The sequence below is a fragment of the Ambystoma mexicanum genome, chromosome 8 (assembly GCF_040938575.1).
Source record: "Ambystoma mexicanum isolate Mex_15411 chromosome 8, UKY_AmexF1_1, whole genome shotgun sequence".
Lineage (NCBI taxonomy): Eukaryota > Metazoa > Chordata > Amphibia > Caudata > Ambystomatidae > Ambystoma > Ambystoma mexicanum.
Genome location: NC_090929.1, coordinates 4753532 through 4768351, shown reverse-complemented (window position 1 = coordinate 4768351; position 14820 = coordinate 4753532). Strand labels below are relative to the sequence as shown.

Here is a 14820-nt window from a genome sequence, read left to right as displayed (position 1 = left end):
CGGCGCTCCTTAAGGGATTAGGTTTAGGAGTTTAGACGCTGAACTCCGCTTTAGTGCTCTAGGGGGAGGCAAGCATACACAAAGTGTGCTCGTCTTTCCACGGATATCTGACCCTTCACAGAGGGCAGAATCTAAATGGAGTCCTTTCCATAGCAGAAGGGAAGGGTGACCAGACCAAAAAGGAAAGAAGTGAAAAAGAGGAAAGACATCATAGCAGTATGGCAAACCCCGAGCCCACTCTCCCTACTGTGTAGGCCGGCCAGAAGGCCTGACCACGTGGAGGTCCGAATGCCGGATCTTAGGTGCTGGAATCCACAGCCGTAGACGGTTCTCCCGTAGTCTTCGTCGAAGATGTTCTTGACAGACGAAGTGACTTAGCAGGGATTAAACCGATAATTCGGTAAGATAAACAATGTCTCATGAAGAGCTCTGCTATAGGGCGTCCAGTTATCTGGGCGGAAAAAAACAATCTGAGGGACCTCGGCACGTGAGGGATTTTGGGTACTACACACATCACGATAGGGATAGTGTTTCAGACACGCCTATGCCGACGTCCCCTTTCGGTCCCCCGAAAGACAAGATGCAATACTCCGCGGTTACCACTGGAAGTCGGACCATATGCACAGCATGTGATTCTAAGCAGTTTAACAAACATCAGAAACTACGATAAGGAAAGACAGCGCGGAAGGTAGAGGAGGGGGGTTGCCTTCATATTTAAGGATGCTTTAACAGTTTGGGAAAGAGCCGGCCCTTCTATTGAGGGGGTAGACACCATTCACATAAAAATAGGTATGAATGCAGAAGCCACCACCAACTATCGTCCACCGTCACTAAAGATTAACCTATAGGAGGCAATCTGTATTTATCTGCTACCCCAGCCCAAACTTGCATCTAAATACATAATACTGGGTGACTTTAATCATTTGTTAGAATCTCCCCTTGATCAGGGGGCTACAGACCTACAACAGTCCCTCAAATCTAGGATTCATCCAACATATGACGGCACCAACACATGAACTTAGTCATACACTGGATTGTCCTGTTTTAAATACCACCTGCAGTGAGGTGAGTACTAGCAAATGTCCATGGTGTGATCACTTATTTGTGAACTTTGCCATAAGGTTACCTTTCGTAACTAAAAAGAATCATGGGCTTCCTGGTAGTATGTCACGTAAGCCAAAGCAATTTACAGTAGACAATATTGATCCGTTGATGGAGAATTCACTGGATTTCTCAGTGGAAGCGAATTTCTCCGTACAAGAGATGGCCATTGCTTTGACTAATGTCCTGATCAGTAGATCAGACAAACTAGCTCCACTAAAACAAAAGAAGACAAGTATAGATGCTAACAATAAGAAGAGTTGGTTCTCGGACGATTTGAGAAAACTAAAATCCGTCTCAATGAAAGCTTTTCACGCCTGGAAACATGAACACAAACCAAATGTATTAGTAACATACAAAAAAGGGTTAATGATTATAAAAGTGCCATTCTTCTGGCAAAAAGAAATTTCCATAACAACCGTATAATCACTGCTGAATCTGATACCAAAGAGTAATTTTAAATATTGAGGGAACAAGAAATGACTCCTGCTCCATCAGGTCTCACAGAAATAAATAAGGAGTAGTGTCAACTTATACAAGACGGACTACAAAACAAACTGCATAATATTCGAGAAACAATGCTTGCAAAAAAGAAGCTGAACTCAGTACCCTTAGATAATGCCCTTCCTAATGCATTCAAAAGGAGTACAGAACTTTCACCCAATAAGTGAACCCAATTTAGAAAAAATTATAGAACAGATTAAACCTTCTCAGTGCAGGGGAGATGCTTGTGCCTCAATGATAATCAAAACGTGTGCCCCATCCATAGTTAAAGCAGTTTGTTCGTTTGTAAACGCCTCACTTACAGAGGGTAAGGTTCCGATCGAACTAAAGCATACTATGGTCAAACCGATTTTTAAGAAACAGGGTTTGCCAAGGGATAACCCACTGAACTTTCGACCTATCTCAAATACCCCTTTTCTTTTGAAAATACTAGATCGAGTAGCATACCATCAAATCGCAGAGCATCTGAATCAATTCACTATCCTGTACTCCCATCAGTCAGGATTCAGAAAATGATTTGGCACAGAGACCTCCCTTTTGGAGCTGAAATCCAAATTATTAACACAGATGGATAAGAGTGGGCTCTCATTGATCATATCATTAGATCAATTGGCTGCCTTCGATCTTATTGAACATGTCATACGAAGGAAGTCGCTAATTTTTCAGACTTGGCAGCCTCATGGATCTCATCTTTCCTTGAATTCAGACATACTAGTGTCCGTTCGGATGCTGCGGAAGCAGATGCAATTCCAGTTCTCTATGGGTACCTCAGGGGGCTAGTACCTCGCCATGCATATATCACCTGTTCATGGCTCCCTTCTTCTTTATGTTAGAGGAGGAGGAGGGGGTGGTATTCTCAAATTACGCAGATGACACCCAATGCGTAGTACCTCTGACGGGCTCCCACGTACAGATGAGCATGAAGTTAATAGAATCTTTGTATTGAGAGCTGGATGCTGGATAATCTTCTGGCACTTAATAGAAGCAAGACAGAGCTAATGATTGTAGGTAGACCTCACGCCTTGAAACCTTTGGATCATGCCTACAGTACATTTAAACTAGGCGACAATACCATAAATCCACTTCCAAAAACTAAAATACTGGGAGTTACTCTCGACCAGACTCTTAATATGAGAGCTCATGTCACCTCGGTTGCGTCTTCCGCGTTCTATTGTTAAACTATTCACATCTGAGACCATTCATATCACAAAAAAGTGCACAGACTAACGCAAGAGCGATTATAGGATCCAACATGGATTACTGCTGTAGCCTTTTATTGGGCACTTGTACTCAGGATTAGACTGCAAGTTGTTCAGAATTGGGCGGTGAGAGTGGTTGTGGGGCTTTCGAGGGGTGAACACGTATCGGAGGCCGGGCAATCACTTTACTGGCTCCCACTTGCATCTAGAATTAAGTTCAGAACTTTAGTTATAACTTAAGTGCAGAATGCAACTGATGCCACCTTATCTTCAATGCCATATTAAGCACAACATTAATATTAGACCCTTGAGGTCTGGATCACAAAATCTGCTTGATCAACTTAGACCCAGGACTTCAAAAGCAGAAAATGGGGCATTTGCCCTTAAAGCACCCAGCGTGTGACCAATTGGCAGGTTATTTGCATAACCACAAACTATTAGCAAACTTCAAGAAAGATTTGAAAACCTTTCTTTTCTCCTGATATTGCTTTGAATCTGCAGTGTCGTTTAAGGAACACTTCATTAGTGGCCTTTATTTCTTAGTTCTTGACTCTATCTTCGTATGCTTCCTGCTTGTCTCTGGGAGTTTCTATGTGTGTTTCTTTCGCGTTGTCTGCGCCTTCATGCCTGCGGGCATATAACAGCAAGCAGGCAAAGGGGAAGGCAGCAGGCTGATGCCATGGAACCAGCCTCTTGCACAAATGGACCACAGGGTCATCTGGGAGGTGACGGGCGAGGTTGTGTTGGCGGGAGAAAACAGGCACGGGGAAGGCAACCATGCAACAACGCTCACAATGGACCACAGGGTCATCTGGGGGGTGACGGGCGATGATGTATTGGTGAGAGCAAATAGGCAAGGGGAAGGCTGCAGGCTGATGCCATGGCCCAAGGCTCACAATGGACCACAGGGTCACCTGGGAGGTGACGGGCGTGGTTGTGTTGGCGGAAGCAAGCAGGCAAGGGGAAGGCAGCAGGCTGATGCCATGGACCCAGGCTCTTGCACAATGGACAATGGTCCACAGGGTCATCTGGGAGGTGACGGGCGAGGTTGTATTGGCGGGAGCAAGCAGGCAAGGGGAAGGCAGCAGGCTGATGCCATGGAACCAGGCTCTTGCACAAGACCACAGGGTCATTTGGGAGGTGACAGGCGATGATGTATTGGCAGGAGCAAACAGGCAAGGGGAAGGCAGCAGGTTGAAGCCATGGAACCAGGCTCTTGCACAAGACCACAGGGTCATCTGGGAGGTGACAGGCGATGATGTATTGGCAGGAGCAAACGGGCAAGGGGAAGGCAGCAGGCTGGTGCCATGGAACCAGGCTCTTGCACAATGGACCACAGGGTCATCTGGGAGGTGACGGGCGATGGCGTATTGGTGGGAGCAAACAGGCAAGGGGAAGGCTGCAGGCTGGTGCCATGGACCAAGGCTCACAATGGACCACAGGGTCATCTGGCAGTTGACGGCGATGATGTATCTGCGGGAGCAAACAGGCAAAGGGGAAGGCACCAGGCTGGTGCCATGGAACCAGGCTCTTGCACAGTGGACCACAGGGTCATCTGGGAGGTGAGGGGTGAGGTTGTATTGACGGGAGCAAGCAGGCAAGGGGAAGGATGTAGGCTGATGCCATGGCCCAAGGCTCTTGCACAATGGGGTACAACGGTGGATATTTCTTCAACAGAATAACCCCAACTCCCCCCCCCGCTCCGGAGTTTAGACAACAGTAAACGTCAAAAGAGTAAGACAGCTACATTCCAAAGTAAGGAGCAATTGATCAGGGTGAAATTAAAATGAGCTACTGGTTTCTGCTAAATCCACATATTACATAAAACAAATGTCCTTCCTCTTGGTCCCAATGGTGTGGTGTTTTCGGTTCGGTAAATATGACGGCACCCTTGGCTCAAATGTTGATCATACAGGGAAGAGCGTGCATATGAATTACAGCACTGACATTGGCAAGGTTCTTGGCATACCTGCACCGAGCATTGCAGGCCTGCTTCTGTTCTGACGAACCGTTCCTGCAGCAGGTGGACCGGTCCCGGCACCCTTAGAGGTCAACTGCAGGGAGGAGTCCTGCCCGGGATTAGAGATGGATTTAGCTGTTGATGGGGGCCTGAAAGACAAGTGTTGAACGTTTGGTAACTTATCAGGAGGAAAACGTTGTGCAAGAGTCATGACTTTTGTACTACTTCAATGCAGGCTATGTAATAAAGAGACATTTCAGGTGTTGCAAGTGTCAGCGTGTGGGAGAGCTGGTATTTCTAGCATTCCACCCAATAGATTCTGATACATCCCCTCAATCTTCAGGCCGTGTGTCTGCCAGCCGGGCACCCCTCCCAATTAGCCAAACCTTCCATGTCAACATCCCCTTGTCCCTGGACTATACCAAACGTCTCCCGGAGCTTGTGCTCTCTCCACCCTGCCCTTATCCAACTTCCTTCCACTTCTGCGCTGTCCTCATGCCATTGATTCTTCATACCTTCGCCTTCATTCCAATAATCTCAAACCACATCTCTCTGAAGGTACCTGAAATCTTATAAATAAAGCCCCAAAAAGACTAGTGATTTTCTACGGCACATATCCCTAAACCCACTTCGGACAGATGCCCAAGATTTATCCCATAACATTGCAGTCAGTCACAGCACATATCTTATGCCACTGCCCTACACACTGAACATGCACAATAACAGAGACGCTCATTGTCAGGACTTGACAGTGACATGGATGTGAAGGTGCCAGTCAGAGCGTGGTGCCCACGCTCTCACAAGAACAATGCACCCATACACGAGGTGACATCCTGAAACTTTACCACGCAAATAAATATGTGGTGTGTGTATGCAAACTGGAATAGCCTCGCCTCATGGTACGGGTCGCTACATCGGGCAAGCAGACAAGCACGTGGGACACAATAGGTGCTACTACACGGACTGGAAAAGACTCACCTCAGTTGCGGGGGGCTATATCAGGCAAGCAGACAAACATATGGGACAAGATAGGTGCGCACTCGGAGAAACCTAGGGATAGACCCTGGGAGTCCTCTATTCAGGTGGCCAGGGGAGGTCTTGGGTCCCAACCCTGGAGGTGGATGAGCGAGGGAGGATCACCTCGGTAGGGGAGTTCGGGGTTGTCCTCGTGGGAATACCCTGGGAGAGACGCAGTAGTCTGACGGGCAGGTAGAGGTGTAGGAGGAAATGTGGGAATACCCTGGGAGAGACGCAGTAGTCCGACGGGCTGGTAGAGGAGTAGGAGGAAATGTGGGAATACCCTTGGAGAGACGCAGTAGTCTGACGGGCTGGTAGAGGAGTAGGAGGAAATGTGGGAATACCCTGGGAGAGACGCAGTAGTCTGACGGGCAGGTAGAGGAGTAGGAGGAAATCCCAGGTGCCTTCTAGGGATACATTGATTCCAATCACCCAGATCCAGGTCTCATTTCCCGAATTCCAACCCGGTCATCCATGACCAAGGGGGAGGAAGGAAAGAGGCAGGCGCCCCAGGGGCAGAAGGAAGAAAAGTCAATAATAAGATAGAGACTGATATTAATATCCATTCATCTTCTACAAATCTAGAATACAGGACATACCATCAAGACCCATGCTTGTATAACACAACAGCAAGGATTTGGAATATTCTATCAAAAGGGGAAGCCATCAGATTCTATAAAAACAAGGCTAGAGGATGCCCCCATCTCCTCCATCGATCCCCTAATAATATTTCAATAACCAAATCCAAAAATACCCCAACCTACTCTCCCTCAGCCTTCATGGGGCAGCTCCAATCTTATCCAATCTCCCCCTCCCCACTTCCAACAAGTACTGAGACGAGGAAGAGGCAAATAAGATCAGTACAGATTACCCATAGGAAGAACATGGGGAAAGTAAGGGCAACCTACCCTAGAAAGAACTTGAGTTGTCCCCCTAATAGTCAGCCAGTTAATAGTCATCATTTACACCCAACTCCACTTGACTGACTTTTGCACTATAAAAGATGTGGTTTAACACAGGTGGATGAGCAATCTGGAGAAGGACTTTGGACCAGGAAGCCACGAAGCTGGGCGCTGTATGAAGGAGGATCTGGAGGAGAGCGGTGTGCTGCAACGCTGGCCCGGTGTGTGAGGAGGGCTGCAGCGTGTCTGAGGAGCTGTCTCTCCCGCAAGCCAGAGAAAGGCAGCTGGGACCCTGCTTGCACAGTCTGTGCAAGTGCTTGTTCCCTTTTGCCATGTGTCGGGCCCAAGGGTGTCTGAGAGGCAGGTGTTGAGTCCCTGGCCTCCTTCCAAAGCATCCCGGAGAAACCGTTTGCCAGCGCTGTGCTACCCAGTAAGTTTGACATGACAGAGAGAGAAACTCAGAAGTGCGCGGTGACTCGAACAGGAAAGGGAAAAGGAATTCAAGATTGGGAAAACGGCACGAAGCAGAAAGCAAGAAGCAGGAATTACAAAGAAAGCAAGTAAATGGGGTGTGAGAGTGGCGCAGAAATAAAAGGACAGAAAGAAAGCAGATTTAAAGGAAAGAGCAAGCCGCCAAAATGTAAAGTTAAGAGCGAACAGAAGCAAAGTGAAAAGAAGGTGCGATTGAGCACGTAGAAAGACAGTGACAGTATTAAGGTGCGAGTGAGCACGGGGAAGGAAAGTGACAGTATTAAAGGTGCAAGGACAGAAGTGAATGACCAGAAGTGCTACTGGGCACAGCCAAACACAGAAGAGTAAAACAGAAGGGCAGAAGAAGCCCACTAATGCAGGAAGGTACATGAGGTGCAGAAGGAGCACAGAGTGGAGAAAAAACAGGGCAAGTGTGCACCTCAAAGTGAAAGCAGGAAGAGGCAATACAAGTGAGCACCCCAAAGTGAAAGCAGGAAGAGGCAATACAAGTTAGCACCCCAAAGTGAAAGCAGGAAGAGGCAATAAAAGTGAGCACCCCAAAGTGAAAGCAGGAAGAGGCAATAAAAGTGAGCACAAAGGAAGACCAGAGGATAAAAGGTCCCAAGGAAGTGCCAGTAAGAAACACTCAGATGGGCAAAGAGTCAGAGTGGTCGCGCTCAGGAAAAGCAAACGTTTTTTCGAAAGCCTGTAATTCTACCCCATGAGGAAATTGTGTGTGAGAAAAGTTGGAATCAAGAAAAGGGCACATCATGATCAACTGACTTTTGTGTTTGGAATTAGAGGCGCCTAAACCTGGGGAAGGGCACCCTGAGAAACCTAAAGAAGAACTGTGATTTATTTTGTTTTGTGTTTAAAACTGGAAGAGGCTTGTGCTTGGGGAAGGGAACCCCGAGAGGCCTACTTAAAAAATCAAAGTACATCCCGATAAAAACAGACTGTTTGAAAGCTGGAAGGGGCCTGACCTTGGGGTAGGGAATCCTGAGAGGTCCAACTCAATTGGAAACGTATTGATTTGCTTTATAATTATTGAAGAGACTGAAGCTTGGGGAAGGGAACCCAAAGGAACTTAAAGACACTGAATGTATTGGAGTTCATTGCAAGGACCATGTGGCGAAGGTCTTGCAAGCAGCCCTATTTGATTGAACTTATTTTGATCAACTTAAAACTACGCTCGGCAAGTAAACCACTGGAAACCAACCCTAGTTTCCTCATTTTTCTGTTGAATCACTACTTTTCAATTTTTACTAAAGGTTCCCTAACACATTTTAGTATAGAGTGAGGGCAAGCATAGGTTAAGACACAGACAATTTGGACATTCAGACACCAACGTCCCTTAGAAGTATCATTTGCACCTAGAAACACTTGTGTACAGGCGCGTTATAAATGCCATATCATATCACATAATTTCAGGGAAACATCCCTTTAGAGCTGGGGCTAGTTAGGCATTACACCCACCCTGAAGCTTTAAATAAAGGTTTTGGAATCTTATTTTCTGAGTCTGTCTCTCTCTTGTCACCATCCTCGTCTCACAGCACACAGACTGGCACAGCCTCACCTTGTGTGGCGGGGGGTTGGTATGCAGTTACAGGTAGGTAAAAAGCAACATTGGTATGGGTGCTGTGAGACAGGCATGGTATCAAGAGAGAGAGACTTGTTTGTTTCAAAATTTACTAAGGATCCTGGGTTGGTGTAATGCCTAACTGGCCCGAACTATAAAGGGTGGTTCCCTTAACTGATGTTTCTAAAGGTCGTCGATGTCTGATAGTCTAAAATAAATTCTGTTTGTGTCTAAACCTATGCTTGCCCTCACTCTTTACACAAATGTGAAAAGGAAGAAAAACAGTGGTTCAACAGAAAATAAGAAACCAAGGTTGGTTTCAGGTGGTCTTCTCACCAGGTGTAGTTTGTTCAATGTCACAAAAATGAGTTCAATCAAAAAGGGCTGTTCGCAAGACCTTCTCCACAGAGCTGTACAATATCCTCAAATACCTTCAGAGTCTTTGGTTCCTTGGGGTTCCCTTCCCCAAGCGTCAACTTGTTCAAGTTCCACAAACCACAAAAGAAATGTCTTAGTTACTTACCTGTAACTGTATTTCTCCAGCATTGGTATCTGTCATAGATTCACATGCTTGAATATTCCCCGTCATTGGACCGGGAATCCTTAGTGATTAAAAATAATTATTAATAATTAAATATATACATAATTTCCATAGATAAATTGAATGGGGATAGCCCATTATGCCCAATGAGGCATTCGCTTGTGTAGTCCCTCCACTTCACTTTGGTCCTTTTTGACCCTAACCAATGAGGTGGTAGTGCTTAAGCTCCATGCCATGCAGCCACCTTCCGATTTTGAGTCGCGTGAGTAGACTGCACGTATGATGACTGCCGGGCCTTGGAGCAGCCTCTCAGGAGAGGCGGGCTGACGCATGTGAATCTGTGAAAAATACCAATGCTGGAGAAATACAGTTACAGGTAACTAACTAAGACTGCTCCAGCATTGGATCTTTCATAGATTTGCATGCTCAAATAGAATATCAAGCAGTTAAGCATGCCCACATTTCCTTACACCCGGAAGGTTAGTCTTCAGTATACCTAGTGTATAGTTCAGCTTAGGTCACTTTTACTAGGGAAGGCGGGAGAAGGCTGCTCCTACCTTACACAAATAGGTGGCGGAAGACCGCCTGTCCAACCGCTGATTCCTTGTTGGTGTCTTCTTGGCGAATGTGTGCAGCGTGCTCCAGGTAGCCGCTCTGCAGATGTCCTTTATCGGTACCCCTGCATGGAAAGCGACGGAGGCCGCTCTTCCTCTGGCTGAGTGAGCTGAAGGGGGTCTGGTGAGTGGGTCAGCTTTAGACTGATGGCAGTGACGTATGCATTGAATCACACAGTGACGTATGCATTGAATCACACAGCGTGCGAGGCCTTGTTTTGAAATATGTTGTCCCTTCGTACGACCAGAGAAAGCTATGTAAAGCCTTGAAGAAGCACGGAACTCCTTGGTCCTTTGAATGTAAAGTTTGAGGACTTGTGCAACATCTAGCGAGTGTAATGTTCTCTCAGCGTTTGAAGGGTGGTTGCTGAAAAAGGTTGGGAGTACGATACGCTCAGAGAGTGACATTTCCGAAAGAACCTTTGGTAGGAATTGAGGGTGCGTTTTAAGGCTTGACGCAGTCCCTCTGGAACATGGTGAATGGTGGTTCCGATGATAGGGTTTGCAGTTCGCTGATCCTTCTAGCCGATGCGATGGCTGGCAAGAAAAATTCCCTGCGACTGGTTTTGCGGTGTGCTCCACCATCGGAATGCTTTGTGGAAGCTGGATGATGTCTTCCCATGACCAGAGTGCTTGTGTCCGTTGGTGAACTAGGGTCTCTTGTATTGGCCTCATGGGTTGCCTGCAGTTTGGAATGAGAAATATACATGAGGACATCATGCCCAGGACTGATTTGAAAGATCGTACCATGGTTGTCTTGCTGTCGCTGAACCACAAGATCAGTTGTAGCATTGCTGAAACTCGTCTGCCAAGGGCCGTATCCTGGGTATGCAGGTGTTCAGTTCTGCTGCCAGGAAGAGAACTGTCTAGGAAAAGGGGACCAGGCGCACTGAAAACGCAGCTTGGGAGAGCAGCAAATGGGAAAAGGACTCAAGAGACTACATTTCCCACCAGTCCTTTGTCTGTTACGTTCAGGTGTCTGTAATGTAATCAGGCTGGGCACTTAAGCTTCTCCCCAGCCCGTGCTGCTTGTTGGCGATTTTAATGCAGGCACGGGCCGGAGGAGTTTGGCGTTTTCAGGCGGCAGGATGGAATCCCAGCCCCGGTGGTGACGGCAGGCTGAGAGCTGCTGCAGAGCTCTCCTTTCAGGAAATTTTGCTCCAGCACGCTGATGGTGTCGCGGGCGGGGCCTCGGCAGTGACAACACGCTACACGGTCTCTTGTGGAGGCACACGCGGCAGTGAAGCTGATCAACGCTTTGCCTGGGGTAGTGCTTGCCAGCACCCCCAGGCTTCAGATAAGTGGCAAATACATATATTTTGAGAAACGACAACATGCATGTTTGTTTTTGGGTGCAGATCCACCGTTCTTGCTCTCACGTACATGAACTCCGCTCTTTCATGAGTATGGAAGAGTAACGAGGACTCTAGGAAAGCCCTGGGGCAGCTTGTGGGCTTATAAACGCTTGTGGGTAACTTTACAACATGCTATGTCGAGTGCAGCACACAATCTTTGGGACTGGTTAAGAAGTGAAATAAGTGTTGCTATTGTTATTATGTTGAAAATCAGTCAGTCATGGTCAAGCAAGCATTACTGCTGTATGTAGCTACGGCAGGGGTCTACTCCTGGTTCGCATACGCTCTCTGAGCTCCAGAAGACCTCTGGGGCACAATCCTATGTTATATGTTTTGTTATGTTGTTGCTACATGTTGTTCATGGCCATCAATAGCGTTCGGTGTGCTTCAGTTTGTGGCAATGTCAGGGGTAACTAGGAATACAGGAGGCAGGGTGAATCCTAATTAAGAAAGATTTATTGAAGTTGTACGATTTATGTGTTGTATGTTCTTTTCCTTTGTTCCCCTTCCCTACCCAACTACAAGTTTCCTAATCCTCTACCTGGTGGTCCTAAAACCATCTACCTATCCACAACCTCTGCCTAACCCTCTTCCCCCCGTCGGCTGCCTCGTGGTCCTGTACATATAAGATCAAAATCCTGTGCCAACCAAGGTGGGAGGGGTCAACTTCATTTGGCTTCCGTGGCTAGGAAGGAGTTTTGTGACACTCCAGCGGTGTGACATAATGAACAACCCCCAAATGTGGATAATTTAGCCACCCAAGCCAGGTGGAGTCTCCGCCACCCTCAACGGAAGTGCTTAAGGCACATGAGGATATTCAGTCTAGGCCGGAGACTGATATATTAAAGACGCAAGTTAGTGGTTCGATTGCTCAGGGAACACCACTGCAAGGCAAGCCGGCCCCTTCATCATCAGCAGGATACTCTGGTTGGTCCAATACAGTGGTGGTCCAACAGCAGTTGGGGGTTCCGTTGGCTGCTCCTGAAAGGTTTGCAGGGGATCCTAGGAAATTCTCCATCTTTTTGACACAATCTAAGTTACATTTTTTATGTAAGCCTACTGCTTTTGAGTCAGCACAAGCCAGGACAACGTTTGTCATTTCATATTTGATGGGAGATGCAGCAGCTTGGGCCATTCCTTTGGTTCAAAAGGATGAACCTATATTGTATGATTAGGCAGGGTTTTCCATAGAGTTTGCAAGGCTATTTGACAGGCGTAATATATCGTTGGCTCAGGATAAGGAATTGTTATCACTCCGGCAAGGTACGAAGGATTTGGTAATTTATGGGACACAATTTAATAGGTAGACAGTTGAGACAGTTGAGACAGCATGGCCAGCACGCAGTATTGTTCTATCAGGGATTGAAAGATGAACTCAAGGATGCCATAGCTCATGTGGAACCTCAGCCAGAGTCATGTAGCGCACCTATTGATTGGGCTTTGCGATTAGACCATAGATTGAGTGAGAGCAAGGGAGAGAAAAGAAGGACCGTTATAGCACCTTTTGCGCATTTGGATAGGAGTCGGGAGGTAGGAGGGCCGCCTAGTAATGACCAAGGGGAGCCAATGCAGGTTGGTAGTATTAAGGGTCCTTCGTCAGCTGCTGAAAAGGAAAAGAGAAAGGCTGATCATTTGTGTTTGTACTGTGGACAGGCAGGCCATTACATCAAGAATTATCCAAATACGCCTGCACGGAAAGGGGAGAGGAGGAAAGTGGAGGCGGGAAAAAATGGGGCTCGGTAAGTGGGGGAACAATTTACGCAAGCCAGCGGGAAACAGAGTTCCCTTCCATAGTAGCAAATACCATGCAGGTGAAGGCTCCTCACATATATCTTTTGGTAACCTTGATTTTTGCAAATAGCAGGGCGATGGTTTCAGCAATGGTGGATTTGGTGGCCACAGGAAATGTTATGGATATTGCTTTGGCCTCCAAATTAGGAATTCCTACAAGAATAAAAAAAAGAGTGAGTTGGTGCATGTGATGCTGGAAATGCATCAGAGGGACAGGGCCTCTGAATCCTTGTCCTTTACTGCTTTTTATCGTGTGTTCTGTCATGTTTTCTGCCCAGGAGTCCATGTGGGACTCCTGGCAGTGCAGCTCTCTCTTTTGGTTTGGTGAACAGACCCATGGGATACCCTTATGGCACCCATGGGTAGGGGTACAACCCTGTGCCCCTAGTGTATGTTTTTGGGCACCTGTGGGTGGCCCACAGAGCAGGATATGGGCTGGTGGCAGCTCCATGCTGAATTTGACAGGTGCTCTGGGTGTCCTCCATTTTGGGATACCCAGGCCCTGCCATTGGAATCAGTTGATTTCTGATAGGAAACAAGATGGCCCCTGTGGCCTCTTGCTTTCTATTGCCTGTTACCTTGTTTTCCCAAAGTCCTGGGAAGCCCTGACTCTGTCCCTTCCCCTTGACTGGCTGTTGGGTGGAAGTTCCATATATGATGTTGTTGTGAAGGCCCAGCTAGACTGACTGGAGCCTTCCCAGTGACTGTATGTTGTGGGTACCTCTTGTGGGTGGGACCTGGGTGAATGGAGTGTGTGACCAATATACACTCCTTGTTGTGGTTGTCTGGTTTCTGGCATGAGAGACAAAGACTGAGACAGCCCTGCCCGAAACTGGCCTGAATGCAGTGTGTAGTGTTGAATGGCTGGGTACTTGTCCCAATCCACATTCCTTGTTGTGAGTGTCTGAAAGGGAGGAGTGTGGCCTGAATGCACTGTGTGCCTGATTGGCTGACTGACTGCATGAATGCCCTTCTGTATGATTGGCTGCTGAGTGTGTGCCAGCAGTGTGGATGAGAGACAGAATAGTATATCTGGGGACCTCTCACCACTGGTAATGGGTTCAGGGAACGTTCAGAAGCGTTCTGGAGCTGAGTCTCCACTCTAAAAGTAACTGGAACGGCTGATCCTCGACGTCCAGCTGTAAGAAGAAGACTTGCTGTGGCATTTGCTTCGACCGATCCGAAGGCTGCCGAAATCGTCGAAGACTGACCCGAGAGAGGACCTGGTAAGGTGCCCTCTTCCCGTGCTCCGAGGGACCATCGAGCACCGCTCCATCTTCGCCGAAGCGCCCTGAAAGACAGACCCTCGAAAGGCTGCCGACCCGAGACGGGACCGCCGAGGAGATCGAAGTGAAGCACCCGGACATCGCCGCCGTCGAAGTCCATTGCCGTCAACCAGGGTTTGCAGGTTTGTGTAACCGCTGGAGGCCCGTCGAAGTTGTGTTGCCCAGCCGTGGGAACCACTTGACGCCGTGCCGCCGACGACCGGAGCCGTCCGCTCCTTTGCCTAAGAACATTCGAATCGAAGGACTCCCTCGTCCGCACCGTCGACCGCTTTATCCTGCCGGAGAAAGTCGAGGACGACCAACGCGCCGAGGAGAAACCTGCCGGTGGGTTTCCCGCCACCCGAAGACCACAAAGATTCGAACGACTCGACGCCCTTGCTGGGCCTCTGTCTCCACAATCTTTGCGGTCCAGAACTATTGTCACCGAGGTGCCCCGCACGCCTCTGCCTTGCAGGACGCCGACGCTCCGACGCCGACGAGCACCGCTCGGACAAAGCTGC

The 14820-nt window shown here is 47.9% G+C and overlaps 1 protein-coding gene across 1 annotated transcript in view; it reads right to left on the bottom strand.

Moving 5' to 3' along the window:
• The window catches only part of EEIG1 (estrogen-induced osteoclastogenesis regulator 1), a 662295-nt gene that overhangs the window by 285727 nt on the left and 361748 nt on the right, over positions 1-14820 (bottom strand). Inside the window, exon 7 of the mRNA XM_069609104.1 lies at positions 4774-4913. Within this exon, the coding sequence (XP_069465205.1) occupies positions 4774-4913 (140 nt within the window). The remainder of the gene's footprint in view (positions 1-4773; positions 4914-14820) is intronic.